The 27,354-nt window shown below is 41.6% G+C and overlaps 1 protein-coding gene and 1 long non-coding RNA gene across 2 annotated transcripts; one reads left to right on the forward strand and one right to left on the reverse strand.

The window, feature by feature from the left end:
* Nucleotides 1-718: 718 nt before the first annotated feature.
* Nucleotides 719-21,813, reverse strand: DUSP5 (dual specificity phosphatase 5). Its single transcript, XM_001378114.4, has 4 exons — nucleotides 21,103-21,813; nucleotides 13,554-13,696; nucleotides 9,388-9,607; nucleotides 719-2,571 (listed from the first exon to the last, which is right to left on the reverse strand). Exons 1-4 carry the CDS (start codon nucleotides 21,476-21,478, stop codon nucleotides 2,168-2,170), a joined length of 1,143 nt encoding a protein of 380 aa, XP_001378151.1. The 5' UTR covers nucleotides 21,479-21,813; the 3' UTR covers nucleotides 719-2,167.
* On the forward strand, nucleotides 9,604-20,908 carry LOC103106177 (uncharacterized). Its single transcript, XR_460360.3, has 4 exons — nucleotides 9,604-9,865; nucleotides 11,003-11,098; nucleotides 16,931-17,324; nucleotides 19,692-20,908. It is a non-coding gene; the product is annotated as an uncharacterized LOC103106177 (long non-coding RNA).
* Nucleotides 21,814-27,354: the final 5,541 nt, after the last annotated feature.

The raw sequence follows: 27,354 nt of genomic DNA on the forward strand, positions 1-27,354 counted from the left end.
GTCTAATCTTATTCCTGCAATCTTACTCCCTGGGTACTTGGCTGTGATAAATGATTTAGGGAGGCAATGATTTCTATATGGCAACAGTAGACGTCAAACAAGACAATAATGAAAGAAGTTAAGAGTGAGTAGTTCACAGCTGACGTCTGGAAAAGGAAGAGGTAGCCTCCAATCAGAAGGGCCAAGACTGGGTCTTCACCATCTTGGGTCTGCAGTGATGGAGGTCAGAAAATCCAGTATCAGCAACTTCTCCTGACTACAGGATGGCAGTTTCCAGTGAAAACAATCATGACTGTTGGAGCAATTAGTGTTGACATAGTAATTATCTAGGTTTTAGCAAAGAATTTGGTAAAATCTCATTCTTCTTCTGGACAAGAAATGTGAACTATATGGAGTAATGTTAATATATTATAACTAGAATCCCTGTTCCCAGAGAGTAACGTGAAAAGGTCCTTGGGTAGTGTTCAAGGGTATATCCTTGGCTAATGACTTAGGATATTATATATGTGTATATGGATGGTGTTGGGATAACATGTTTAGACTTAAGATTTGATGCCTAATAAGAAAATAGGCATTACTATATATACATATGCAGGATTATGGTTTCAGGATCCATCAAAGGTCATTTGGGAACAAATTCCTGTGATATTAATGCACTCATTCCAAGAACTACTAAAAGATTAATTTTCTTGGGGACATCACCCAGAAACCTGGTAGATTATTTTTTTACATTTTTATTTTGCACTATAAAAAAAGCAACCAACAATATATCAATACAACAACATCTCAGCTTTCTTCACATTCATGTTATGTATTTCAGGAAATTATTGCCTCTTACCCTGAAGGAATAACTGAGAGACAAGTACCATGGTTTTTGGACGACACTGTAGCTCTACAAAAAGACATTAAGCCATTACAGCTTAAGAGATGAACTTCAGGGCAGGGATGGGAACAATGTCATAGAAACACACAGTACAGTCTGTTGTGAGCAGACATATATGCACAAATAAACACACACACACACACACACAGAGGTAACCAAGCACATACACAACAAGCAAGCTAGGTATATCAAATTTCCAATGCTACTGACCTACAAGAGCACAAGAAGGTATTGTTTTCTTTTCTTTCCTTTTAAAAAATTTTCAAATTCTTTTATTTTAAAGGAGCTGGGGGTTTGGTTGTTTTTGGTCTATGATTCAGCAGTTTTCAAATAGTAGAAGTGTCTGTTTTCAGGGTATGCCAGGAGATATTCAAGTATGGATAGAGCCAAGCTAGGGAGTGGGCTCTATCTTAATAGGCCAGCTGGGTCCCTGCCCTGTTTCACCCAAGAGCCCATCAAGTTCTTGGGAGTATTCACTCTAAAGCAACAGGAAACCCAGAAAAAACACAGCCACACCTGTCCCAGTAAAACTGACCCCCATTCTGCTATCCCTAGAGTGTGTATGACCATCTTTATCTCCCATCACTCTTTTTCAAAGTTTCCAGAGAAAGGTTCCAGTGTTCCTAATGGGACAGACCTGGCATGGTTATTTTCCTGACTATAGCTGGTGATCAGCTTATGCCCTGAAGTCACAGGGAAGTTATTTAAAAAGAAAAGCTAAAATTAAAAATTAAAAAGTTTGGCCAAACCCAGCCAAAGTTCTGGTACTATTACCCAGGAAATTCAAGGTGAGAAATTGTGCTTCCTTCAGTCAATTGGCTTTTTAATGGTCTCCTCCTCTTGGCTGTTGCAGGTATTTATTTATTGCCTACACTTAGGAATGAGAAGGCAGACCATGAGGTGGTAAGGAGTGAAGAGTCTTCTAAGGAAGAGGAGGAAGAGAAGGAAGAGAAAAAACAAGTCTTCCAGCAGCCAGGAAGCTTTAGGCCTGGAAGCACAGTAGTTGGTGCACCTCACAGCACATAAATGGCTTGGCATCCCATAGTAACACTCCATTGAGAACTTTTCCCCAAAGTCCATCCAGTTTAATTTAATCAATGTTTGCAAGCCTGGCTCTGGAGCAGAAACAGCTCTGCTTTCTAGAACCACCCCGGCCAGGGCCCCGACTTGAGCTTGGATGGCATCCATGAGGTCATCAGTATTGCACAGTTATGAAATGTCTCGAGTTTTAGAAATCACAGTTGCTCTTCAGGGCTCCCCACCATCTACTATCTCTTCCTGCCTTCAGCAGGTGGAAGATGCGGTAATGGGGCTCAGCTTCAGCTGGTGGACCGGTGAGTGGATGGGCACTGTTGTCAGCACGGAGGTAGGGAATGTGTAGCAAGAGCCTTCAAACCCCGGGCTCAGAGTCAATTCATCTGCAAAGAATGACGCAGCTGCCTCCCTCTTGCAGGAGGCAACTTGGGGGTTGGGCATGGAAGATAGAATCTCTGATTCATACTGCAGGAGTTGGCCCATGAAGCCAAAGTTGGGTGAGATCATGCTCCTCCTTTGCTTAATGTAATCAAAGGCCTCCTCCAGGCAGAATCTCTTGGTTTTCATGAGATAAGCCATGCAGATGGTGGGGGAGCGGGAGATTCCAGCCTCACAGTGAACCAAGATTTTGCCACCAGTTCGCCTGACATAGTCTACAAAAAAAAATAAAAAAGGGAAGAGGGTCAGTTACTAAAAAACCAAAGCAAAATTACAGAGGACTTATGCAACAGCAAAATTACTATCATAGCACCATAAACGTGATTCTAGAAGTGACCATCAGAGTCTATCTGGCAAAATGAATGGCTTGGATGGCATAAAGAAATCCAAGTCCACAGAGATTAAGTGACTTCCAAGCTCAGAGGTAGGATTGAACTTGGGTCCTCTGACTTCCAAGCCAGTGTTCTTCCAAGGGACCAAATCATTAGGCTTTTAGGTCACCATGACCTTAGGCTATTGCCTTATATTCTCACCATTCATCACCAATGAACCCTACTTGGGAGCGTGAACCTCAGATCTATGGGATTCCAAGACCCAATAAGACTGGATGCTCTCTCTTCTTGAGAACTAGAACTAATTTTGCTTTTTTCTTCATAGCCCCAGTGCCTGGCCATGAAAGCACTTAATAAAGGATTCTTGGTTGACTTTTCCCTTTTGTCCAGGGCATGTCTAATAACAGTATTGAACACATATGGTACATGTATAACAGGTATCTGTGGAATGGAACTGTGGCTAAGAATTCTAGAACTCATCCAACTTCTACCCCACATAGAAATTTAGTGTCGGGATCAGGAGATTGCCCTCTGTGTAAACAGCTCGATATTTAAGCCCCCATCAATGGAGTATAAGATAGATCTGCCTTATAATGAATTCTCTAATAAAACAAAACGGCTGTTCCTACTACAAAGTATTGGCCTGAAAAAGTTGACAAGCTCTAGACTCAAGAGGTTCTTAACCTGGAGTCTGTAAAGTTTTTTGGAAAAACATTTTATTAACTCTATTGCAATAGTCAGGTTCTTTTGTAATTCTCCATGTTTTATTCTATGCCTTTAATACCATTAAAGGGATTGGAATTTTGGGGTCCACAACACAAAAATGGGGTAGAAAGTAAATCTTGATAAGATCTTAAAAGCCATATAACATTCAATCCCCCATTTTACATAGAAAGTCTGAAAATTAAATGATTTCCCCAGTTATACAAGTTAAGTGCCTTTGACAAACCCCCAAGTCCATCCTCTCTGGAGTTGGAGGGAAAATGAAGGTGCAGGTTTTTGGTTCCAATAGAGGCCACACCTCTCTAGGAGGAGCAGGTCATACGATTTTGGAGGGACACAAGGAGAAACCTAGGCTCAACTTCTTTCCTGCCATGACCCCTCCTAGGCTTTCAGATGGCACCTAGCCTGGCTGGGTGCACAGGGCAGGGATATTTTTGCTCAGTTCCCCTGAGACTCCCACCAACCAAATGTACAGTAAGCTACAAACTAATTACATCCCCAAGTGACACTTGGACTCAACTGAGGACATAAATGGCTTTGACAAACGACTCTTTTGTGCAATAACAGGAGTCATTGCTTAACTCACCACCACCAATTACTGTTACTCAGGTTCAGTATTTTAAATATTTTTTTTAAGGGAGTGGGATGGGAAAGGTCTCCTACCCTCACCCACCTCCCCAAACTGCTGTGCATGCAGGAGCAGCTAGGATCTGTCAGCTTTTGAAAAGAATGGAGTAGGAGGGAAATAGGGGAGGGAAGAAAGCTTTTCCAAAATGAAACTACAGAAATACATGGCCTTTTCAATTCTCTCTCTGACTCGGTGAGGAAATGGTTACGACAGAGGATGTTAAATATAGCTGAATGTACGTAAACACCAAGGGGGAAATTGGGTATGTGCAGTCATTGAAGGTTTTGAAGAGAAAAAAAAAACCTTCAATTTTGAAAGTTTTGAAATGAGTCAGCAATGTTAAATTCAAAGATAAGACACCTGTGCTATGAGGGGTAGGTGGAGTTTCCTGTGGGGCCAAAAGTCCCCTGAGCTTTTCAGAAACTAGAGGCAACTGGGGTAGAACTCAAGCTCTACCCAGGAATTTTTTGGGGCGGGGGAAAGGGGAGGAGACAGAATGGAAGGTGGTGGTGGTGGCATGAGTGGAATAACTACCAAGGTTACAACTAAGAGAAAATTTTTGTTCTTGTATGCTAGAATTTTTAAAAACTCTTCTTCTGTCTTAGTACCACTTCCAAGACAGAAATTGAGGTTAAGTGACTTGGCTAAGGCCACACAGATTTGAACCAAGGCCTCCCAATTCCAGGCCTGGCACTCTATTATCCACTGAGTGAGCCACCTAGTGATCCTTGGGATGCTCTCCCGAATCGGCTGCCATCTATTTCTTCTCTGGCTCTACATGCCCACCGAGATGTAGAAGGTTAGAACCAGAAGAAGGGAAAGAGGCCTTTGGAGATTACCTAATTTATGGATTCTTAACCTAAGGCCCATGGATTCAGGATCCATGGAAAAGTTTTGGTGGGATTAGACATGAAAAATGTTATTTTGATAGCCGATTTCCTTAGAATCCTATTTATGCAGTCTGTAGGCTTCATCATATCACTAAAGGAGTCCACAACACAATCCTGGCACCCTTGCACCAGTCCAATGCCCTCGTTTTACAGAAGTGACTTGTTCAAGATCAGGTTAAACAGCAAGTTTATAGAAGAGCAGACAACAGAAGCAATCATTTGACTGGACCATGCTCTATCTAGTAGGATCCCTTTTAGGAAATGGCCTTTCAGGAAAGTAGCCTAGTAACAGATAAGTGGATCCAAATGGGATAGTTTAATACCTAAATTCCCATGAATGGGGTTGTAAAGAGATGGGAGATGGACCTTATAGAAATGACCAGTGGATTTAGAATTAGTAGCTCTTTTGCATTTTCTCCTTATTTATTGTGTTGGCCCCAGGCCAGTAACCTCTCTGGACCTCATTTTTTAGGGGTGGGGTATCTGTTTTCTTTTACAACATGGCCAACATAGAAATGTTTTACATACACATAAATCCATATCAAACTACTTCCCTTCAAGGAGGAGGGGATTGAGGGAGACAATTCAAACCTCCAAAAAAATTTTTTTAAACCCTTACCATTCATTAGAATCAATGCTGTGCATTGGTTCGGTTCTAAGGCAGAAGAGTGGTATGGGCTAGGAAATGGGAGTCAAGTTGACTTGCCCAGGGTCACACAGCTAAGAAGTGTCTAAGGCCAAATTTGAACCCAGGACCTCCCATCTCCGAGCCTGGCTCTCAATACACTGAGTCACCCAGCTGCACCTCAAAACTCAAAATTCTTTAAAAAAAAAATCCATGCAATCAGAAAACTTTAATATTTTCCACTTAAAAAAATGCTTTCAGAAAGCCATCCATTCCGAGGAAGAACTGTGGGAATAGAAACACAAAAGTAAAACAACTGCTTGATCACATGGGATATGATTGGGGTTATAAACCCTAAATGATCACCCTAGTGCAAACATTAATAATATGGAAATAGGTCTTGACTAGTGAATGGCACATGTAAAACCCAGTGGAATTTTGCGTCTGCTATGGAAGGGGAGGTTGGGGGAGGGGAAGAACATGATTTTTGTAACCTTGGAAAAATACTCAAAACAAAATTTTTTAAAAATGCTTTCATATATACGCTATTCCCTTTATTTGATCTATATCATATTATTCTAATTTCACAGCTCAGGAAACTGAGGCCCATAGTTTTTAAGTGACCCACTCAGGCTCATATTGCCACTGAAGCATGAAACCCAAGACTAATCAAGCCTCCAGATTCTATTGGTCATCTTTATACCAGTCTGTTTCCATTAAAAAAAAAAGGCCAATTCTAGGAATTTCTCCTTTGTGCTCCAATTTTTTTTTTAATTGCCTGGTACCACTCCTGAGGAAGCCATGGCTCAGGTCTGAACTTCTACTAGGAGATCCAAGGACCTGGCCTCCTCCCAATCTAAGCCACACCTGTTTAAACCAAAGGGCACCTCGTAGGTGTTTCTGACTTAAAACTTCCCTTCTAGTCTTCATTGCATTGCTCCACACCCCCTTAATTAAGATGCATTAGTCCTCCCTTCCGATTGGTAATAGCCTGGGAACCAGCATGCAAAGGTTTTCCAAACACTGAGTGGGGGTTTGGATGGTCTATAAGGATTCCCCACACACAAGCACATGAAAGCTACAAATAAGGGGACATCGGTGGATTTCATTACCTCATTAAGGAGTTACCTGGAGAATTAACTCAAAGAGAGCAAAGGCATTCTGGGTAACTGGGAGAAAAGACTAAAAGATTCCCCAATGCGAAGTCATCATTTGGGGGCCCTTCTAATAGGCCCCAAAGGAATCTACTAAGCCCAGAGTCTCAAAGAAAGGTCTCTGCAAAAGTGGAAAGAGACCATCCTCAACTGTTTGGTTTGTTGTTTTTTTTTTTGCCTCTGGCAGGATTTCCTTTGGTTGGAGTTTCTTGTTTGGCTGAAATCATCCTTATTTACTGCCACTACTCCATAGCTCAGAGTTCCATGTAATTGCTGCCTGTGCCTTGTAATTACTACTGCTTCGAGCTGGTCCTTCCTGGACACCTGCCTTTTCCAATGGACCCAGAAACAAATTCTTCTTGGGAGAAAATCACATCTCCCCATCAAGGCAGAAGGCAATGACAGGGGACAGAGAAAGACCTGCATTATTTCCTTTAAAGGGACGTATGGAGCCCAATGCCCCACCTGGGAAATGCCCATAGGTTCTAGGCTCTAGTTGAAAGAGAAAGGCAAGGGGCCAGAATGGCCTGGTCTCTTGTGGCTGAAATGGAACTGGTGAGCCACTAGGTCTAGCTTCATTTTCCTTCTTTGCAAAATAAGGGAGCTGGATGAACAGTCCTAATAGGCTCCTTCTAAATCTGGCCATCCAAGAGTCTATGACCTCCCCATTGGACTAGTAGCATGAGCACAGCTAGCACTGACACCCCAATGCCAGACCCTTCTCAACCTTTCTACCTTCTCCAAGTCTCAGTGTTCAAACCTGAAAGATGGAACTATTTAGCCTCCCTGCATTATTGTGAAAAGGACATATTAGGGGGAAAAGAACCTATTCTAGAACTTTCAAAAAAAATGCAAATTTCCAAATATATTATGAAAAGGGATTGAGGTTCTTTCAAGATGAATGTCTCACTAACTTAATATTTTTTTTAACCCTTACCTTTCATCTTAAAATCAATTTACGGTAGAAGAGCAGTAAAGACTAGGCAATAGGGGTTAAGTGACTTGCCCAGGGTCACACAGCTGAGAAATATCTGGGGTCATATTTGAACTCAGATCTCCTATTTCTAGGCCTGGCTCTCAATTCACTGAGCCACCTAGCTGTCTCTAACTTACAAGATTTTTGCTAGAAGGATACTTTATCACATTATTCCTTATTAATAAAGATATTTTATTTTTAAAAAATGGAAGGTTTGTCAACTCTTGTTGAACAAGTCTATTGGCGCCATTTTGTATGCTTACATCATGCTGAGTAATATTTTGCTAATTCTTGCAATATTCCAATCTTTTTCATTATTATCATTAAATCTCATTATGGTTAACATGTGATCCACAATCCTTGGTATTACTATTGTAATTGAGAGTTCTACGGACTTTGGGCCAGATAAATGGGCTAGCTAGTGTTCTGATCTCTCTCCCTCAAGGCTCCTTATTCGCAGAGACATAAAACTATAGGCCAAATAATAACCCTACAATGGCCTCTTAAAGTGTTCAAGTGAAAGCAAAAGTTGACTGGATATGGCAAACTTTTTGTCTTTTAAGATACTACCTTGGCAGGGCCAATCTTCAGTAGCCAACCACATTGGAGGGAAGACCCTTCACCATCAGAAAGATGGCAATAAGCCTTTTAAAAGCAATAAACCCTTTTTTAAATTAAGGTTTGTATAGTTGTTTTAAAGAAGATATAAACACTAGTGCACATTTAATAGACCTCAATATAACGCAATATAACTTATATGCGTTGGGAAACCAAAACATTGACATGATTTGTTTTATCGTAATATTTGCTTTATGTGGTGGGTCTGAAACTGAGCTGCAATATCTGAGGCATGCCCATACTCCAGAACAAGCTTCATCTATCCCCAGCGCTGCGAAAGCTGCTTGCTCTCAGTGCCTATCCCAGCAGTTCCCAATTTCTTATAAATACTCCTAATTACATAAAAGTCCAGTTAGGATTCTTTGCTTGGTGGCTTCCCCTGCCCCCACCCCATGTGACATGTAACATTATATGGGAAATATGAGGAGTTTTTTGCTCTTAGCCAGAATCAAGAATCAAAGCTTCAGTGAATAGCATTATTAAATTCTATTAATCAATTTGTTCCATTTGTCTCAAAAATTAAAGCTCTTATTCACTCGGCTTACTCCGCATGCAGTACTGGCAGGACTGACCTAGCAATACAAGATGGGCCCTCATTTGTTCTGTGGCATAATTTGGATTGGGGGAGGGGAGTGGCATGTGATGTCACTATAGCCTTTGTTCGAACATGAAAAATTCTAACTAGGGAAAATGAAGGCGAAAAGCTGCTCTTGGCAGCGACCTCAATTGCCTTTCCTCAGCTTTTTCAGCAGTTTCTTTACTTGGGCCATCTTGTCTTCCTGTTCCTTTTCATTTTTTCCTCATAAAAAGACAATACAAGGTCACAAGATTCAAGGCCAGAAGGGAACCTACAATCTAGTCCAGCCCCTCATTTTACAGATGAAGAATATGAGAATTAACTTGCTCAAGGTCTCACAGACAAGGAGCAGAGGTGGGACTCCATTCTAGGTGCTCTCTTGGTTCCAGTGTTCTTGCCACCATATCACAGCCCCCCTTGGCACATCATGAACCCCAGAGTTCTCCACCTACCCCCAACACCACATACTTGTTGGGTTTCCCAAACAAAGAAAAATGGTTGCACCTACCAATAAAGTCTATTGCTTCCTGAAAATGAGAGCTGATGTCCGCCGTGTGATTGTCTTCTACTGGAATCCACTTATAGTCGAACTGAGAGGTGCAGGAATCTGAACTTTTCCTGGAAACATTGAGTAGGGCAGTGATGTGGAGATTGGCAAGGAACTCACACTTTGAAGCATGGTAGGCACTGCCAAGGTAGAGGAATGGTAGAATTTCAACAGGGCCACCCTGCAACATGAGAAGAGAGGAATCAAGAAACGTCATTATCTTATGCTTCTGGGGGAAGGTGGAAAAAATAGCCAACATATGCATCATCTCTAAATCATATCCAATAATTAATTTTCAGGTGGAAACATGGTTGATTGGTATAGCTCAGTCAAGCCCATGTGGGTGTCATCTCCACATTGAATAACTCACAATCCTAGTATTATTGGTCTGTGACTCATCATGATGGCAAAGGTTCATTTATTCTGTCCATATTTGGAGGTGAGAAATCCCAACTGTCCTCTTAGAACAGTTATTTTGATATTCTATGTGGTATATACTGGGTTCCAATCATACTTCTGCCATTTCCTGTATAATCTTAGACCAGTGACTTCTCTTGGCCTCAGATTTCTTATCTAAAAAATGATTGGGTTGAGCTAAATGGCTTCCCATCTAACACTACACCTGTAATTCTATGACCCTGCTTTATGGAAGTCTGAAGAGGTACCAGAAAGAACACAGAACCTGGAATTTAAGAAATACAGGATGTTAAGTCATTACCCTTTGACAAATTTCCAATGAATGGTTTAGACTAGACAATCTTTCAGGTTCCTCTGAGCTCTAACAGTTTAGGATTCTAAGACACCTAGGATTTCTTTAAAAGATAAATAAATAGCTCATCCCTTAAAAATAGATAAAAATACAAACAGCAATAAGATAACAGACCTCTCTAAATCAAAAACTTCTTTGAGCTGTCTGAGAAAGATATATAAACCAGATTATCCTCAAGAGGCCCTGTATATATATCTGGTATTTCTATTACATTCAACCTACATGCCCCATGATTAGACTCTGGCAGGGAACTTAAAGAGACCATTGAATCGAAACCCTTTAAACTAATGGAATTCAATCATTCAACTAACATTTAAGTGCCTACTATGTGTTAAACGATGGGAATACAAAAAGGCAAGACATTTTTCTGCCCTCAATGAGCTTACAATTTAATGAAACATCAAAAATGAGGAAGAAATCAATTGAACCCAAGACCATTCATCAAGTCAAAACCAAAACTGGAATGGTAAAAATGTGACTTGGGTTACCTTAATTTGTCCTACTTAAAATGGATTGTAAGCTCCCAGAAAGCAAGGTCCATGCTTTACTCCGTAATCTTTGTATCCCCCCATCCATGACTAGCACAGGACCATCTCTCCATAGAATGAGTGTTGAGTAAGTTTTATTGAATTGAATACAAAAATGGTCAATGGTAAACATAGTGATCTCGTATGAGGGAGCCCCTTTCTTTGACTTGGAAGTGAACCAGGCTGAAGGACACAGAAGTTATTTGTTTGCTCTGGGCCCTCCCTCCCCTTCCCCTCAGCCCACTGCTACTCCTAATGTTTCCATTTCCTGTCCTGGCAGAGAAAAAGAACATAATGGAAAGGCTGAATAGGTTGCCAGGCCCATGCTGAAGGGGAAGGATGATGGTGAGAAGCAGCTGGAAGTTCCCAAAGTAAGGTATGAGCCTTCTCTCTGGACCCAAAGGCAACAGAGAAAAATGCCTTCACTAAGGGAAAAGTCGAACCCCAGTGGTGGAACTCTCAAATTCTAGTCATTTCAAGGGAGTTTTCCCTTTTCCTCCAAGTACTTGTCCTTGAAGGCAAAGGTGATGAATAAATGAAAACACAGACACACAGATTCTTTCTCCACCTTTAAAAAAGGCCCCTTGGGGATCAGAGACATGGGAGAATGCTAACTTAATTATTTATTATTGTTGTGGTCTTATTAAAATAGCATCTGTACACAAAAGACCCTGCCAACTCTAGTCCTTATTTCCTAAGGCCCCTGGCAGGCTTTCATGGATTCCCAAGGGCTGATACTCAATCATGAGTGAGTGGGGTGAGGGCAGCCAAGTAGTGTAAAAGATTAGAGAAGGAGTTTAGAATGCAAGATCTGTGTGACTTTTCGATTTACCTGGTAATCCTATTTATTTTATTTTCTGCCTTTAAAACCCATGACAAGTTTCAGTGGAAGTCCTGGGTTCAAATCTGGTCTCATATTTCTGAGCTATTTGACCTGGGCAAGTCACTTAACCCTAATTGCCCAGTTTTGGACACTGATAAACAAAAAAAAGGGTTAAGCATTTTTGCTTTTTAAGATTTAGATTCTATGTCTTAATTCTATCACTAACTCATTGTATTACTATGCACATAACAAGTCACTTCCATTCTCTAATGCCTCTTCCCCCCCCCCCCCCCCAGTACACAATGATGAAGTTGAACTAAATGAGATTTTAAGAACTCCCTCTTGGTCTCAGGACAGTATTGATACATTCATAAGGTCTGAGATCTTGCCCTTTCCTTTACAGCTGAGCCAAAACAGCCTTGAAATCAAATGAGTTTCTTTCCTGTTCTGAATCTCTCATTCAGAGATTATTTTGGGAGGAATGAGCCAAGCTCATTTCAAAGGATCTCTAAAGCCCCAAAGTTTACCATAATCTTGCCCTGGTGGTGCCAAGGGATTTCCCCCAGTGCATCCCCAAGAGATTGGACGGCCCACTGGGGTTTCACAACCTAATGATGCTTCTTGTTTCTCTTTCACTTGTTAAGAAACAAAAACAAAACAAACCCTAAAACAAAGCGATCCAAACCCCTCCCTCTCCCCAACTTAGATTAGATGCCTACAAGTTGTGTCCAGAGCAGGAGGGCACCTGCTTTGGGTCAGCTCTATCTAACACACACACACTTGGCACTATTCCTTTTAGTCTATCCCAAAACTAATGGGAGATCCTTGACCAAAGTCATGGAGGAATTATCACTCAGCATTTCCTAGAAACATGTTCCCAGGGGCATTAAAAAAACACCCATGCTAACTCCCATTCACTGTAAAAAGCAAGAACCTTAAGATTTCTAGGTACATTTTTAAAATCCCTTTGTATAATCCATGGATTTCATCTAAACATAATTCCACTTAAACTTAGTTGATGTTCCTATCTTGGCTAAAATCTTTAAGAATGCCCAGGAATCTAGTCTCAAGTCCTACCACTAAATATTATAGGATGGTTCTTAACTTATCTTGCTGTTTTGTCTTTCTGTAAGAAGAAAATAGTTCTGCCATTTCCCTACTTCATATAGGAAGTTACTCAAACATTTGGAGTGGTGGTGATGGTATCAAGTATCCAATAAAAAGCTCACATTTATATAGTACTTTAGAAAAGTACTTAAAACTCTCATTTGAGTCTCATAAACAGCCAATCAAGGTAGGTAGACATCTATTATCATTCCCATTTTACAGCTGGGAATACTGAGGCTCAAAAAAAAGATTAAATTTCCTTGTCTAATGTCATAGGACCTTTGCATTTGTTCCCACTGACTCTTTATATAGGGAACACTCAAAGAACATCTCCTTTGAAGAAAGTGAATTTTGTAAAAGAATTTTTACTACATAAGAGTAATATCCTTGTGTTTTCTGGTTTCCTTTATTTCAGTAAGAGATTAGAGAAAAATAGAGAAGAACCTGGTTAGGCATTCATAGTATTTTTTGTTCCAGTTAAAAATACCAACATGACAGGGCTTGATGGTTATTAAGGGTGCTAGTTTGTGGAAATTGCCATACATGAATAAATAGGAAAGAAATTAAACAGGAACCATTAAAAAAAATCAGCTCAGAAAACTTAAGGTAAAATTAAAACTGACCTGCAAGTATCTCTGAACCTCAACAATCCAGCTAATAATAGGATATCTTTCCACTTCCTCTTTTCTTCAGAAATTGTCAGCTCCCCATGGCTAGAATTTGTTCTACTTTGCTCACTAGCTGGACTCAAGCCCATTGTCAAAACAACAGCGACAAAGGCTTGGGGCAGAGCATCTTCTGATTCTGAGCTGCCCACTAGCATTTCTGTTCAGTTTCAAGAACAGGATGTGGGGTGCAGGATGCAGACAGGAAGACTGGGGACAAGTTCCCCTAAACATACCTGATCATAAGCAGGTTTTCGGCTCATGTTCTGTTTCTCACAGTGACTGATGAGGTTTCTCTCTGTTTCAGTTTTGTCTTGTGAAATGGGTTTTACATCCACGCAACACTCAGGATATTGTGAATAAAAGGTCTCATATCCTCCTACAAAAAAAAAATAATAAATTGTGGCAGAAATCAGCAAGAATTCTTATTTCACCAGAAAAAAGATAGCTGATATAACCAGGGTCAGAACAATCATCTAAAATAGTTCAGATTCTAGGTTAGTACTGAATCTCATTAGGGATGATTTCTTTCTTATTAATACCTAAGAGGACATTTGGTTTTTAAAAAGTTTGCAACAGAAGTGGCCTTTCAAAGAAAATGATAGCCTGAGGGGAAATGATTAACTCCTCCCACTTATGAAGAGGCAGGATACATACCAAACTCTTGAAAATTAAGAGGCTAGTTCTGTATCATTCTTCCTACATGAACATATATGGCAATAGCTGAAAAGAATGGAACTTTGTCATGGATGCATATGTAAATGGATTTCTTCTGTCAAGTCTATTCATGAAATTTTTAGGGATATGATGAAATATCCCCTAATTATAAGAGACCCAATCTGAGAGCTAATGAAGTAGCAATTATCTTGTCTGGCATGCTCCACCAGAGCTAAGAGCAGTGTTGATGGTCCTCCCTATACTTCTATGGAAGAGCAATCAATTTCACCAATCACCTTTTGAACCAATTTTCAAGAATTGTTCATTGATTTCATATTTAAGAATTTCTTTCCAAGTTTGGAAAGGCTTAAAAAATTTTAAATCCAACCCTTTCTCTCTTCTTGTCAGGGACTTTACATTATTTCCCTTATTTTTTAATAGTGGAAAATTGATATTCCATCTAATGTCAACAAGTTCCTCTAAAACAGGTGAAATTCAGTAAAACATAATAAGCCCTTGAGGGTAGGTATTTTAGTCCTTTTTATCACAAGTTTCTAGCTTGCAGGGACATTTTAAAAACTCTTGTTGAATTGTATTGCAATATTTGAGGATGGGAGTAGTTAATCTATAGGTATAAATTTATCAACAGGCAAATCCCTGGGCCATAATATAGAACAGTTTCACAAATGGTTAAATACCATTGTAACAGAAAGAATATTATAGTTTAGAAACGATGATTAGGGCAACCTTAAAAGAAGATACTGGTACTCCTGTGACAAGACCCTCCCCCCCCAATCCCTACCAATATGTATTTACAAACTAGCCAGCAGTTGTTATCCTCTAAATAAATCAGTTTTAATACAAATTCATAATATTTTAATTATTCTAAATGGCAAAATTAGAACACAAAAAAATTCTTCCAAGCACATTACTTGTTAATGGTTGCTTAGGAACCAATTAATGAGTTAGGATTAGATGAAGGGTAGCCTATTGAAATAAGTAAATTTGGCCCTTTTAGAGATCACACACAACAGGAATGACAAATAAAAATTGTGACTTCAGAATTTTCTGAATGAAAATTTTTAGTCACTCTAATGGGCAGCCCATTAAAAAATGGGCTGCCAAAAATAGCAGCTTTATAGTTGCACAATATATTCAGTTTACAAACTCAGAAGAACATACATATTGCCTCATTTGATCTTATAACCCTTTAGAGTGCAAATACTGTTATCCCCATTTTTACCGAAAACTGAAGCTGCCTCCCCTTAAGAGATTAAAAGACCTGTCCCCACATGAAGTCAGTTTTCAGATAAAGAAATCAAATCAATTAGCACGTGAAAGTGTTCTAAATCTCTTATAATTAGAGAAATGCAAATCAAAACAACTGAGAAATACCACCTCACACCTAGCAGATTATGTTGAAGAGGATGTGGTAAAATGGGGACACTAATGCATTGCTGGTGTTGTGAATTGATCCAACCATTCTGGAAGGCAATTTGGAACTATGCCCAAAGGGCTTTAAATGACTGCCTATCCTTTGATCCAGCCATACCATTGCTGGCTTTATACCCCAAAGAGATCATAAGGAAAAAGACTTGTACAAAAATATTTATAGCTGAATTCTTTGTGGTGGCAAAAAAAATTGGAAAATAGGGGATGCCCTTCAATTGAGGAATGGCTGAACAAATTGTGGTATATGTTGGTGATGGAATACTATTGTGCTCAAAGGAATAATGAACTGGAGGAATTCCCTGTGAACTGGACCGACCTCCAGGAAGTGATGCAGAGTGAAAGGAGCAGAACCAGGAGAACAATGCACAGAGACACATACACTGTGGTACAATTGAATGTAATGAACTTTTCTACTAGCAACAGTGCAATGATCCAGGACAATTCGGAGAGACTTAAGAAAAAGAACACTATCCACATCCAGAGAAAGAACTGTGGGAGCAGAAATGCAGAAGAACATACAATGGATCACATGGGTGGTGGGGATATGATTGGGGAAATTAATATGGAAATAGGTCTTGATCGATGATGCATGTGAAACCCAGTTGAATTGCTCGTTGGCTACAGGGTGGGGGAGGGAGGAGAGGTGTATGAATCATGTAACCATGGAAAAAATATTCTAAATTAAATTAAAAAAAAAAAACCTGTCCCAAAGTCACATGACTGGAACCAAGCTAGATTCTGGTAAGACTGGGAAATGGCTACACAAACTGAAGTCTTTACTTGTAGTAAGAACTGATGAATGTGAAGAATTCAGACATTTGGGAATACTTATATGAAGGGATATAAAGGAATAAAAAAAATTTTTTAAATTATACATACACATTAATAGTCATGGCAATATACCAGAAAACCATACAATTTGAAGTCAAATCAAACCCCATTATCAGTCTGACAATGGCTTGCCATGGTTGGTGTGTGGAAGGCAATTTTCAAAAATGATAGATATTAAAAGGCAGCCAGATGAAATGCTGGATATAAGCATCAAGACTCGGAGAAAGAAAAAGTCTAAATCCATTCTCACTAGCTCTAGCTGTGTGATCTTAAGGAAATCATTTAACTCCTGAGAGCCAGTTTCTTCATCTGTTAAATAGGAGTAAATAATAGCACCTCTCTCCCAGGGTTGCTGGAAGGAGAAAATGAGATTTTCAAAATGCTTTGCAAATCTTAAGCACTATACTAGTATAGTATAGCTAGGTATTATTAAAAAAAAAAACCCAAGTACACTGATATCAGATCCCTTTTAAAAAACAATCTTGAACAGCAGTTATTTTTAATTAAGTACTTATTTTCAGGCATCCTTTACTGTTTACTTTAAAGCCCCTCAGCCCTTAAAAAAAAATCTCTGAATGAGGTTTCTCATTCAGAATAGATTCTAATTTTGGGTTTCAAATTAGCAACAAATTTTGAAAGAATCACATCTTATTGTCTTGTTCTCCTATCTCAGGCTCTACTCTTCTCTTGGTGCAGCAGTGAAATGGTTAATGCAATACAAGCAAGTCTTCAGCATCTTAGAGGCTGGCTGCAGCGATTCCTAGAATGAGTCATCTTGCCATCAGAGTTAGCTATCTCCCTCCCCTCCCCCTCTTCTTGAGCACTAACATCCAAATCTCCCCTGTGGTCAACTTCAGCAAATGCCATATTGCTCATCCTGACCAGGTTCTTGGCCCTCAACAATGAATCTACTCCTTGTCATGCTGACCGGAAGGAACAGGAATGTTTGCTGCTTGTGTGACTCTTGCAACAAGTATAGGCCCCAAAGAACCCAAACCACTACTTCCTGGATCCCTAGGATCCACCCCTACAACCTTGGTATTTAGATGTTTCTGTGCAATAAATAGGTAGGACATCCCTTTTTTTTTTGAACTCTCTTTTCTTATAAAATGGAGAGGTTCTATGGTCCCTTCCTGCTATGACAATTAAATAAAGTGCTGAACAAATAGGCTAGGACAAGATTTGCGCTTTAGGATTAGAGCAGTCTAAGACAAAAGATTTTTTTTTTTAATGCCTGCCTTCTGTCTCAGGCTGGGAACAGATAAGGCTACCAACTCCTCCCCCCTCTTGACTTATGGGTTGGCTAGGGAGATGGGGGATGTGGGCACTGAGATACAGGTTGACTGTTGACAAAATACTCTAGGCAGATAGAGGCCCAGTCTAGGAGAGGAACAGATTAAACACATTTCCCGGGGAAATGGGGTGAACAAATTCAATTTTGCAATAAAATATCTACTATTTGGAGAACACACAGCCAGGTGCTGCTAGGAGTGGGGATAAGGGGCTAGTGGAGATATTAGCTCTAAGTGTCCTTAAAAATCTTTCCACCTAGATAGGGTCAGGGCAGGGGGGTGTATGGTATCTCATTATCTTACCAAACCCCACTTGTATGGGCACCAGCAATGGTATGAATTCTACAACTGGTTATTTTCATTTTGAGTTTTTTGTCACTCATTGACATTTCATGCCCCATAGATACATAGCATTCATAGAGGGTGTTCCAAAAGTCTTAGAGCAGTTTCAAACTTTAATTTTGGAAACTCCCTATATATTGGGAGGCACCTTTTTACACTTAAAAGATATTCATCTTAGTATTAAGAGCTTGGACAGACTTTTAAAGAGACCATCCCAACTCCCAACACTTTTCAGATGGGAAACTGAGACTGAGAAGTTGTTACTTGCCCAAGAACATTAAGCTAGGATTTGTCTATGGCAGAATTTGAAACCAGGCCTGCTTGGCTACAAATGTTCTACATACATTGCCATAGAAACCTGACCAAGAATGCCTATAGGAAGCATTACAGAACTCTAGAAAATGCCTTGGATAGGTCCTAGGCATCAGTCTTGGACTGGAAAGGACTTACAAGATGTGTCTTTGAAGTTCAAAGATTATTTAGAAATCATTCTCATCCCCAGAGTTTATAGAGAATAGGTTAAGAAGTGCATGACATATCTAACTATAGTTTATCTGAGCATTGGTTTGTTGTTGTTTCCACCCCATTTGGGATTTTCTTGGCAAGGTTACTGGTTTGCCATTTCCTTCTCCAACTCATTTTGTAGATGAGGAAACTGAGGCAAACAAGACTAAGTGACTTGCCCAGGGGTCATCCAGCATGTGTCTGAGGTTGGATTTGAACTCTGGTCTTCTTGACCCTAAGGCCCAGCATTGTATCGACCAGTTGCCCTGAACTTCACTTACCTTCTCCATGTGGGATTAGGCAGTCTAAGGTACTTCCTAATCCTAAAATCCTTTAATTTCATAGAAGGCTAGTATTCGATTTAAATAGCAGACTCTGAAGTCTTATGCAGCCTCCTTATATAGACCTACTGCAAAGGTTTTAGTCCTTTCTCAAAGTTCATTGCACAAAATTAGGGGGAAAAGTGAGACAAGAAGTCTATTATTTTCCTCTTAAATTTGAGATGTCACTTGAATAAAACCTAGTCTCTGAATTTCTGCTCAGATCCTGCAGTTAAATGTCATTTTCATAAAACAAAACAAAAAAATGTTGTTTCCCTTCAGTCACAATGACTTCAAACTGTTTCCTGTACTGAGTCAGCATTGCTTACTTGAGATGGGCTGTGGGAAGGAGGTAGGGCAAGGAGTTTCCTGGTCCGGATCTTTAAGACCTCCTGGAACAGCCAGAAGTATGTACTGTACCTACACTGCCCCGGAACAGAAGGCTGAGAAACCACATTAGGAAGAAAAGGAAATCTGTAATGCCACATGTGAAACCTCTATCCTGCTGGGTGGGGAGCAGTCTGATTTCCTCCAGCCCTCCCTGGGAAAATGCCAAACACCTTTTGTCTTTTCAGTTTGGTTTCTCTCCGGATCTCAGATATGCAGCCTTCTTTTGTAACTATCTAGGTGGGCTGATCAAGGGGCCTACACACTCAATTGCAGGACTCCAGCTGGGGGTAAAGGAAGGAGGGAGTTGGATGGGATGAAGGCAAAATCATAGCTGAAGTAATAAAATTCTAAGGACATAAGAGAAGGAAGGTCTAAACAGATGTCCTCGGAAGACTAGATAGATGAGTTGTTTTTTGTAAGAAAGGAGTCCGATTTAGAACAATATTTAGACCTGTTAGGAACCAACTCTACACTTACCACTGGAACCATGTATTTATTTTGGGGAATTGATTACAGTACATTTACTTTATTTTATTTGGTGTTCTCTAATCTTGCCAAATTATCTATGTCCATCTCTCCCCAACAGAGCTATAAAGCACCGGAGCGGTAGAGCAAAGAAAGGATCTTATCACATACTGACTGGATTTACTGAGTTGCAGGAAGGGCTGGAAATGTGCATGATTCAAAGGATGAATGTTGCTTCTGTGGGGGAAGTGGGGAGGATGATAAGAGGAGGTGAAGAATGAGTAAGTACAAGCACTGAGATAAAGCGCAAGTTCCCCAGGACCTGTCAGTAAACTCCCCGGGGTCTGCCATCTCCAATAAGGCATCTTTTTGTGATTACTTTATGACCAAAGAACCTTTGCACCCACTTCTCACCCCTCAAGTGAACCACCAAGGCCACACGCTCACTTCCGATGACCCATACAAACGTTAAGTCTGAAGCCTTCTCCAGAACTCTTTTTGGAGCACGACGTAGAATTTGATAGCAATGATTAATCATGTTGGGAATGGACTTGGAGGGAAGCTGAAGATGAAAAAGGAGAATGCCAAGGAAGGAAAGACAGGACGAGAGGATTGGGATCCAGGGAGGCCGAGATAAAAATAAAACATGAAAAGAAAGGGTGTGACAGGCACATAACGGTGACTAAAAGACTGGGGGGAAAGGGGCAGCACAGCAGGCCAATGTTGTCTCTTCTTTCAGAATGACTGAAAGGACGAGAGCAGGGGAGGGCGCCACTTTACCGCGGGGTGCCCGGACATACTAATCTCTGCCTATCTAAATCTCAGAGGGAGAGCGAAGTGGCCGCATAGTGCACAGAAGGGCAGCCACCCAATAGCCCAACCCCCTTTCCCTCCAGCCAAACCAGACTCCCAAGAGCCGATTTCAACCTGCCTCAGCAGCCGCTCCACACCCCCCTTGAACCTCTAGCTAGCGGAGGCGGGAAGAGAAAGAATTGGGAGGAAGAGGGAGAGAAGAAAGGTTGGATACGCTCCTTTGCTTTCTCCACAAACTGGGGGTCCCCCAAATGCTTTCTATAATCTGAATCCTCCCCCGGCCCGGGCCCAGCGCTTCCCGATACAGGCCATGACCAGCTCGGTCAGACACACAGTACGGCCGCGCTTTCGAAGAAAGCGAGAGGTGGAAGCTGGCAGCCCCAAGAGCCCGGGTCTGTTCGCAGCGGCTTTCGTCTCTTGCCTGCCGAGTCCTCAAAACCTACGAGGTTCCAAAAAAATTTGCAAAGCGTCTTCCCTCCAAGCCCAAGGTCCTCCAATTACTAAAAAAAAAAAGGGGGGGGGGTCGGGAATAGAAAAGCACACGTCCAAACTGAAACCTATTTACTTCAGTCGGGGGCTCTCGGTCCTTGGGAGATACTTGAAACCAAAGGGAAAAATGTAACTTCTGCCCGCCTTCTCCTGCCTTGCTCTGTGCCCTTCCACTCACTCCACCAATCTAACCAGCCACCCTTCGATCCGAAAGCGCGGGGGGTTCTCACCTTTGAGAAAGCAGATCCTGGGGCCGGCTGGGAGGTTGGCTAGTAGCGTACCCAGAACGATGTGCGCCGTGCTCTCCTTCCGCAGTTTCTGCCAGTGACGGGTACCCTGGTCCAGGACAATCACGGCCGCTGCGCCTGCCCCATCCTCCTGCAGCAGCCGCGCCCGGGCCGCTTCGTCAGGTACCACGAAGCGCAGGGGCACGGCGCCACCTCGGGCCCTTCGGATCACCACCGAATTGAGGTTCACATTGAGCGATCCCCGCACGCTGGAGGCAGCGAAGGCGAGGTAGGGCCGGCAGTCCAGCACTACACAGCGGGCCGCCTCCTGGCGCAGCAGCTTCCGGAGCTGGCGACCGTCGAGAGAAGCGACCTTCATCCCGCTACCCCGCAGTGGCTCCGGACCACTCGGACGGGTCGGCCCGCAGGTGGCGATGGCCAGGGTGCAAAACAGGAGAGGGAGGGGAGGTAGTGGGGAGAGAGCAGCGGCGAGGGCGGGGGTGGCGAAGAACAGGTAGAACGGGTTCGTAGGCAGAAGAAGGCAGGGTCAGGGTGCCCAGCGTTGAAGCTGCTTTTGCCCCCACCTTTGGGTCGACTTCCCTGGCCGGGCTCTACAAGATCTCAATTTTCCAGGTGACTGTGACTCGTTTCCCTTAAAGCCGGGGATTCCTTCCATTTTATGTGAATGAAGCGCCGGGCCCTGACGCCTCTGACCATATAAGGCGAATGACGTGACTCTCCCTGCCCAAACATGGGCATCCCCGCCCCCTTCTCGTCCTGGGGACACGCCCCCATGGGAGGGCAGAACAACGGAGTGAAACAGGCGGTGGGGCGGGGGAGATTCCCCTCCTCCCGGGGTGAGCGGAACGCGTGGGGCTGGGAAGTGGGGGAGAAGGCGGAGGGGGGAGGGAGGAGAGGGGAGGGGGAAGAGGGGAGGGGAGCGGGAAGAGGGGAGGGGAGCAAGTGTTAGTCAGATTGAAAAATAGGAAGTTGAAAAGGACTAAAAATTCTCCATCTGGCTATGCCGCGGTGGAGTCATTGAAGCATCACCCCGGTCTGTCAGCGGGGTTTCGAGAACGAAACGCCGGGCGAGTGACCCACTCGAAAGGGAGGGGGAGGAGGAAGAGAAGAAAGGAGGGGGAGGAGGTAAGAAGAAAAGGGGTCTCTTTGTACCCTGGACTATGGAGGGGGAGGTGTCAAATTATTGTCAATGGGAGTGAAACCTCAAGTGCCTAAAAATCAGTTGCTGTTTCCTGATTCCCCCTAGCTTCATTTTTGCGTAAACAAAAAGGTTTTTTCCCCGGTTTTAATGGCTTTTTCTGAACTGTGGGAAGTCTTTGGCTGGACCATCATCATCTCCACCTCCACCACCCTCGCCATCTCTGAGCAACAAAAGCAACAGCTTAGCTCAGGAGTGGGCTGGGTAGGACCCCTGCTTTCCACAAATAATGATAATTCTTGTGCCTGTCCTTTACGGAGTTCTTTTCTCCTTATATCCTTGGCGGGGTTGGGAGTGCAAATATCTCCATTTTATAAATGAGAAAGCTGACTTGGAAATTTGAGTTCTCTCCTTGAATCTCCCATACTACTTTATTTGCCCATTCAAATAATCATTCCACCAACCTTAAACCCTATATAAATATGAGGCTTTACTGCCCACTGTTGTCATTTATTAGTGTTATTGGCAAAGGTAGCATGCCGTCTTTAGCATAGACTAGGAAAGTGTCATGCTCGGAATCTAAGACTTGGATTTGAGTTCAAGCTTGACCACCTATAAATTGTGTGATCTTCAATAAGCAAATTTCACTCTTTGGAACTCATTCTCATCTGTTAAAAAAAAAAAGAGAGAGAGAGACTAAAGTAGATGATCTCTAACGTCCTTCATCCTATAACATTTTATAATTATTACATGTCATCTTTAAGGATAGGAACTGTTCCACCTTGATAGCTCAGAGTAGCCCATAGTCATAAAACTGAAAAACAGGAAGTTATCTAAACCCAGGTCTTCTAACTCCACAGTTGAATGTGCATCCAATCACCATTTTTCTTCTTCCATCCACAAAGAAAATGCTTACCGAGTGCCTGCTATTGCTTAGTTTGACCAACTCTTGTCATGATTTATTATTTTTAGGGCTTATTATGTACATCGAAATTTTCAATCGTGGACTATCTCCTTCGCTGCTCCTAAAATCTTTCCTGAACCATTTCTAACCATCAGTCAAACAGTGCTCAGAGAATAAAAATGAAATTAGTATAAATATCACTTGATCTCTAGTCCTCATTAAAAAGAAGTCCCTAGCTCCTGGAACTATGCCTATTTTTGCAGTTAAAAGAAGATTCAGGGGCCCTTAGAAAACATAATTAAGACTCAAAAATAATCTTATTACAAAGCTGTACACAAGCAAACTCATTACAATATGGTTTCCAATACACTTCTCTAGACCATTGATTGCTTTTGTAAAAGCCTATTATAGTGGAAATGGCACTGCACTATCTAGTCCTAACTATTGTGACCGAAATTAGGCAATTCACTTGCTTCTCTGGATCTTGGTTTTTCTCATCTTTAAAACCGGGGACTTGGGCTTAACCTTTAGGATGCTTTCCAGCTCTAAAATTCAGTGGATCTTGATGTCTCGTCTACCCAGTCATATTATAAGTTTTTTTCTAGGACATAATGCCTTAGATTTATTTTACATCCCACTCTTTTGGTTCCTCTTCTCAGACTTTGGAATTGGGAGGGCCCTAGGCTATATAGAATGAGGTAATCGGGCACCTTAGGGCTGGGCTCCGTGCTCAGTCACACATTTCTGCTCAAACATTGCTAAAGGCTAGACTAGGAATCTGGGAGCCCTGTGGGCCGGAAGAGAGGAAGGGAAGGAGATAGCTTTGACAATGGAGCTTTTTTTTTCTTCCCTTTTTAAAGACCATAGACCCACAATTATGAGATAATCACCCACCCCAGGAATGGACTTCTTGCTTTGTCTGGGAGTTCAGCCCAAACATTGCTAAAGGCTAAGGAAGAAATGACTGGGAGACAGGTGAGCAGGATGAGAAGGGGAGTAGGAGACAGCTCTGGCAATGGGTCATTTTTTTAAAGGCCACAGACTCACAATTGTACCTTTTACCATCTACTTCCCCCCACCCCCCACCCCATGCTGCCTTTTCATGACTTCTTGTACCCCAAGTAGCCTTCATATTGTCATTTCGCCTGGACAGGAACATTTCCTGGGAGAGATCACATATCCATACTTGTTAGGCTGACCCTAAATCCCAGGACATGGCTGAACACAGTAGGTGCTAAATAAATGTGTTGGTGCTATTTTTTTTTCTATTTTATAGTTGAAAGAAAAGGCAAACAGAAGTTGAGTGAGCGGCTGAAAGTCACGCAGCTGAGTGTCTGAAGCCGTATTTGAACTTCTTGAGTTCAAATTTGAGTCTTCTTGACTCCAGGCCCAGTGTCCCCTCGATCACTAGCTGCTTCTAATTCAAATTTTGAAGCCATATAATTGGCATGGACATTGTACCCCCAAAACTATAGAAGTGTTTCAGGTAAACTGTAAGCAAGGAAATTCCTTTGTTCCCTTCTATCCTAGTGACTCCTAACCCAAAACATCTGATAACTCCTATAAAACTCTGAGAGAATTATCCTCCTTGGATCCTTAGATGGGCAAAGAGATACACCTTGATATCATCAAGTTGTATCTCAGACAGCCATATATCCCCTAAACTATGAGGGGCACCCCCTATGTCTCTAGGCAGATCAGGTCATATGACCAAACCCCCCACTGAATACCTGAGAGTTTACCACACTATAGTCACATTTTCACCATGGCAGAGTCAGGTCTCCACTGTTGTAAAGAGTATAAAATCCCCAGAATTTATGGCATCTGGAGGGACAGCTTTCCCATCCATGCTGTCCTCCCAAGGAGAAGCCTTTCATCTTTCTGTTCCACCTATGTTATCCTCCTGGCCAGATTCAACATTACTTTCTAAATTAATAAATTTCTCTATATTTTTAAGCTAAGTTTGGGGGACTTGCATTCTTAAAAAAGGTATCCTTCCTGAACCCTGAGGGTTCACCTCAAGCTCCTCACAACATAATATATTTAAAATTGATTTGTTACTAAGGTACTAGCATCCCCTTCCCTTTGCCAGGCATGAACATCTCCCTCCAACTGAGTCAGAAAGGGCAACAAAAGACTGGAAAAAAAATTAAGTACATCCCAGATGGACTTTAAAAGACTTAGAAAGAAATACTTGTTTCCTTCAAAACAACACCACCACAAACATTGTAGTTTCTAGCTTGTCTTAATGAATTGGGAAAAAATGCAAATTGGGATAGAATGATAAGTGACGTTTACACGAAGCTTTTTGGTTTGTATTTTACACACATGGTGGACTATGGAATGGTCCATAGAGGTCCAGCTTTACCCGGTTTGAAGAGCTTACCCTCAGAAACTTGGTTTCCAGGAAATAAATATTTCTGGCCACAGACACTGATGAGCCACATACTAAATAAAGCTCAGAGAAGCTACCATCTGTATCATCAAGGGGGTGCCCACACCCTCAAATCATAGGACCATAGATCTAGATAGGGGCGGGCTCTTTAAGGTCATTAAGTTAATGATTTTATTAATCAAGTTTTTATTAAGCTTACTCTGTGCCAGACATTGTAGTGTGGTGTGTGCTGAGTATCCAAAGACCAAGAATGAAACAATTGGCTTTCCTCAAGGAGCTTATTGGTGAAGCAACCTGTAAGTGTATCTGTATATACTGAATATATAAACAGAATAAAATAGAGGGTTAAATACAAGATCATTGGGGAGCATTAGCAGTTGGAGGAATCAAGAAAGATTTCATGTATTTCAAATACTTCATATTTCATGTATTTCAGTTGAGTCTGGAAGGAAGAAAAATCATTCTATGAGGCAAAGGTGAAGGAGGCTTGGAAAATGGTGGGTACAAAGGGGGAAAGGTGGGAGATGGAGTGCCATGTGTGAGAAACAGAGAAAACCAGTCTGACCAACCCCCTCATTTTACAGATGAGGGAATTGAGACTTATAGTGGTGAACCCACTTAGGTAGAGATACAATAAGTTGAAGAACTGGAATTTAAACCCAGGTACTCCCAGATCCAGGCCTCTTTCCATTATATGGCCATCACTTTTCTTTTGATTGATTTGAGGTGTTAACGTCTCTCTGTTTTATCTCTTCTACTAATTTATAAGCTCCTCCAAGGCAGGTCTCATTTCTTGTTTCCTCTTTGCACTCAAGAGGATATCTCTGTACAAAAAAAGTGTTGAACTGAATGTGAAAAAGGAATTGGGCATCCACTTATGGCTCCAGACCAAGGTCACTGGGGTTACTCAAAAAGAAGGAAAACAATCCATCAGGGAAACTGTCTAGAAGTTATTGAACTGGGCAGGAAGTTAGACTGGTGCAGAGGTGTCAAACAATCCGGGGAATTCAAATGGAACTGAGAAATGTTTAACAAAATAAAATACAATAGGACATATATAATGTTAATACCTGGTCTCTTAAGTCAATTAGAGTCCCTCAAGGATCTTTTATGGGGGCTTTTTCCCCCAGGATGATGATAATTGTCAAAGGAGATATGTAAATTACTTTGCAAAACAAATTTCAACTATTTTTATTATGATGATTCTCTAGGAATTCTAAACTATCTATTAAGCTCAAATGAACAATTCTTTCTTAATGAGGTTCTTGATTTTCCCAGCTTTTAACTTTCATTCCAATTTAAAATTCTGAGATTAGTCTGACCCCTGATAAAGAAGTCTGGGATCTGTCAAAGGATGGTATTCCCAGAGGAGGACTCCTAGCCCAGGAAAGGTGAAACTTCCTGATTGTAGGTGACAAAGAAAGGAAAATGAGACTACTATCTTAGACTACATTTGGATGACTAGCTAAATCAGAGGATTTAAAATACACATATTTCTGAAAGGCCCAGGAGTTTGGGTTAGGATGCTCACCTGGGGATTTTTTTTTTATCTTTCTTCTTGGCAATTGAGATCCCCAAGAGTTATCCCTCACTGGTTTCATACTTTTTCCCAGCCAAAATCTAAGGGCTGAGCTGCTCTGATATGCCTATGAATGAGGAAGGGTTTTGGTGAAGAGGGTACAAGTCTTCCCCACTGCTTGGGAGGTTGGGAAGAGAGGGGAGTTTTCTGGAAGTAAAAGGCAACAGGGCACTTCCCAGCTATGGGACCTTAGACAAGTCACTTAACCCCATTGCCTA

The sequence above is a fragment of the Monodelphis domestica genome, chromosome 1 (assembly GCF_027887165.1).
Source record: "Monodelphis domestica isolate mMonDom1 chromosome 1, mMonDom1.pri, whole genome shotgun sequence".
Classification (NCBI taxonomy): domain Eukaryota; kingdom Metazoa; phylum Chordata; class Mammalia; order Didelphimorphia; family Didelphidae; genus Monodelphis; species Monodelphis domestica.